The 2,953-nt window shown below is 38.3% G+C and overlaps 1 protein-coding gene across 2 annotated transcripts in view; it reads right to left on the bottom strand.

Moving 5' to 3' along the window:
• The window catches only part of LOC107093753 (neuronal acetylcholine receptor subunit alpha-3-like), a 19,853-nt gene extending 17,558 nt beyond the window's left edge, over positions 1-2,295 (bottom strand). For both annotated transcript variants that reach the window (XM_015389001.1, XM_015389002.1), the window contains exon 1: positions 2,130-2,295. In XM_015389001.1, coding sequence (XP_015244487.1) covers positions 2,130-2,184 — 55 coding nt within the window. In that variant the 5' untranslated portion in view covers positions 2,185-2,295. The remainder of the gene's footprint in view (positions 1-2,129) is intronic.
• Positions 2,296-2,953: the final 658 nt, after the last annotated feature.

The raw sequence follows: 2,953 nt of genomic DNA, 5'->3' as shown, positions 1-2,953 counted from the left end.
GTTGGGCAAACTCCCATGAACCCTCAAGCACCCTGCAGAGGGTGTAGAGCTGGTCCACTGTTCCACGGCCAGGACGAAAACAACACTGCTCCTCAAATATTCAAATGCTATTTTTTTGTCTGGTTGAATTTTCTAGTGCTTAGTCTATATTTTTATTAGAGGTACTTTTAGATTTCCGTACTTTGCAATCTTATTTAACAATAAAGGAGTTTAAAAAGAGGAGTAAACAGCAGTAGTTAGTAAAGAAATACAAATGACTGCATAAATGTGAATTGACCCCAAGTGGAAATGAGAGTGACTCTAAAGGGACAGAAACCAACTACCAAATGTAACACAAGCACAAAACTTAAAAGCTAAGAGTCAACACCAATGTCAAAACAGACACCAAAAAGTATGTGAAAGGCAAGAATAACAAACTGGAAAAAAAAACCTGCTTAACAAACGATGCAGCAGTGGGAAACGTCCAACAAAAAAGGAAACAATAACAAAAAAAACCCTAAGAATGGGATGAACAAAGTTGGTAAAAATACACCATCTCAACAACAGAAAGAAAAAAAAGATATCTCTAAACATTAAATTTTGTATAATAAACAAAATTCTTGAGTCTCTTCTGTGTACAGGTAATACCAGCGAAGGCAACTGATTTATCTCGGCTGTCCTTTAACAAATGTGCTTTTCAAGTGGTTGGAATTTACAGACTTGTCTTAAACAGCAACTAAAATCAGAAAGACAAGTTTATAATTGCTGCTGGTTTAGAAATAGTTCTAAACCACCAGCAACTATTATTAGAGAAGGTCTGATTAATTACGAGTCTTTGAAGAAAAACAGAGAAAGAGTGAATAATCTTTTAGGGTTATGCAGGAAGGCTGATAAACCAGAAGAAAGACAATCTGCCACCATGCATGAATCAGATAGCTGCTGTTTATGCCCCAGGAGCAAATATTAGCCATTAGGCTTTGATATGCCACAGCATTGAAATGTTTGTGCGTTCCAAGTGTTCCTGCAGCTCAGAACCAAGCTCTCAGCTCAGCAATGGTCAGTGATTAGGATTTTGGATGAATTCTAACACCTTTAGATCCTTTTTCTTCCACAACACCACCACCCCTTTAATTTTGGTTTTGCCTTGCCTTTCCTCTTGTCCCATTAATGCCCCGTCCTTCTAGCCATACTAAAGAATGTCAGTCTGTCTGCCCTTTTTCCTTTACTCCTTACTGTTGGTTCTTTATTGCCCTTTGACTTTTTCAGGGGTTCTTTTTCCCAGATCTTTTCTTTATGTCTACCTCAGGTCAAACTCATGTTTACTGACCCGTTTGTGTTTCTCTAAATTCCTTAAAGACAAACCTGATTGAACCTCTTAGAAATAAACAATTGAACCATAGTTGTCAAAGAGATCACAAAATAAGAGAATATATATTTAAATTACTTCAAAGTTTAACACCACACATTTTAACACGAGCGAAAAAACGTATGGGAGCTGTTTTATATTTGAGCTATGATCTTAAGCAACTAAGGTCATTAGATTTATGCAGTGACATCCCATGCTGTGAGAAGGTTTTATATCTTTTGCCTTCAGTTGACTCAGTCTGCTGATTGAAGACAACATATCTCCCCTTTGCCAGAATAAACAGTGAAGGCACATGCCCTGAATAATTCTACCTCACCAAGGGGAAGAATAAAGCCGGGAGAACACGTCCTCTGAAGAGATTATTCATCTGTTTTGGTTTCATGAAATCTTGCCTTGAGCAAAATTTGCCTTCATCGAAATGTATTTGCAATTTATTGCATTTCTCTCAGTGACCCAGTTAATGTCATTGGGAACAGTTTTAATGTTCATTAATATCTAAATTGATTTTTTTTTATTCCTAATTATGAAAAGCCTTACTTACAAGAAACCAAATCAGTGTTTGCAACGTTTTAGTAGGAGAAAAGTTCAACTTAGATCAGCCAAAAAAAAATAAATAAAAAATTCAAACAAACTCAGAGGTTTTCTACCTTTCAACAAGAAAAATATAATCTATTAAGAGCGACCGCTCATTCACGCGCTCAGTTTATCCGAAACTATTTCTTTAATAGCATAGATTGCTGCACATTTACAGCTTTTTTTTTTTTCTTTAAGCTAAACCACTTACCTTGAGTTTGCAAAACGATTAGAAGAAACAGCAAAGACCACCTCAATGAAAGCATCTTTTCCTCCTGTGTTCCTCTTCATTTACAAAAACAAAAGCCCAGCGCAGCAGTCAGCGTGACCACTGAGAGAAATAAGGTGCATAGGGAAATGCTCGGTGTCTCTCCTGGTGCAGTCGGTGTTTCTGTGACCGTGCGCTCTTCCATCCAAACTTGACTGGATTCATCCCTCCCCTATGGAGACGCAGCTCCACTTTGGCGCATCCACGGACTGCTTTACAGATCAGCAAATGGACAGATATAGATGCTCCCTGCGTGTTTAAACTTAATAAGGTCAAAGAAAATTATTGATTAGTTCATGCAAACTTTATAAATGTTTGAATTAAATATGTAGGATCTCGAGTTCATGAAAGTTTCTACCTAAAAGGGATGGGAAATGAACTGTAAAAGCAGAGAGTAAGAAAAAAGCATTTCAGCATCACTAAGCGCCTGTTTAATTTAAACTCCTGTTTATGATCGTGATTTAATGTCTTATTTTTCACTTGAAGTTAGAGTCGTTTCTCTATAGAACAAAGCTTCACGTTTACGAGAAGCTGGGAGGTTTTCTGAGGAGCTTCTGGCTTGCGGTGTCTATCCTCAGCCACTAAACAGCAGCAGTGCGCCGCTTTACGCAGAGGAGACTGTTCCCATGCCCGCCTCATTAGGATGCTCGCTGAGAGCTCCCTGTTAGTCTGTTATCCGCCTCGAGGTAACCCTGATTGGGTTAATTTTAGCCCTGGATTTTATACGCTCGGTTTAGCGCCACCTGACAAAACGAAGCAAAGATGCG

Source organism: Cyprinodon variegatus, unplaced genomic scaffold (assembly GCF_000732505.1).
Source record: "Cyprinodon variegatus isolate N-32 unplaced genomic scaffold, C_variegatus-1.0 Scaffold445, whole genome shotgun sequence".
Classification (NCBI taxonomy): domain Eukaryota; kingdom Metazoa; phylum Chordata; class Actinopteri; order Cyprinodontiformes; family Cyprinodontidae; genus Cyprinodon; species Cyprinodon variegatus.
Note: the sequence above shows the minus strand (reverse complement) of the source record. Positions and strands in the feature narration are given on the sequence as shown.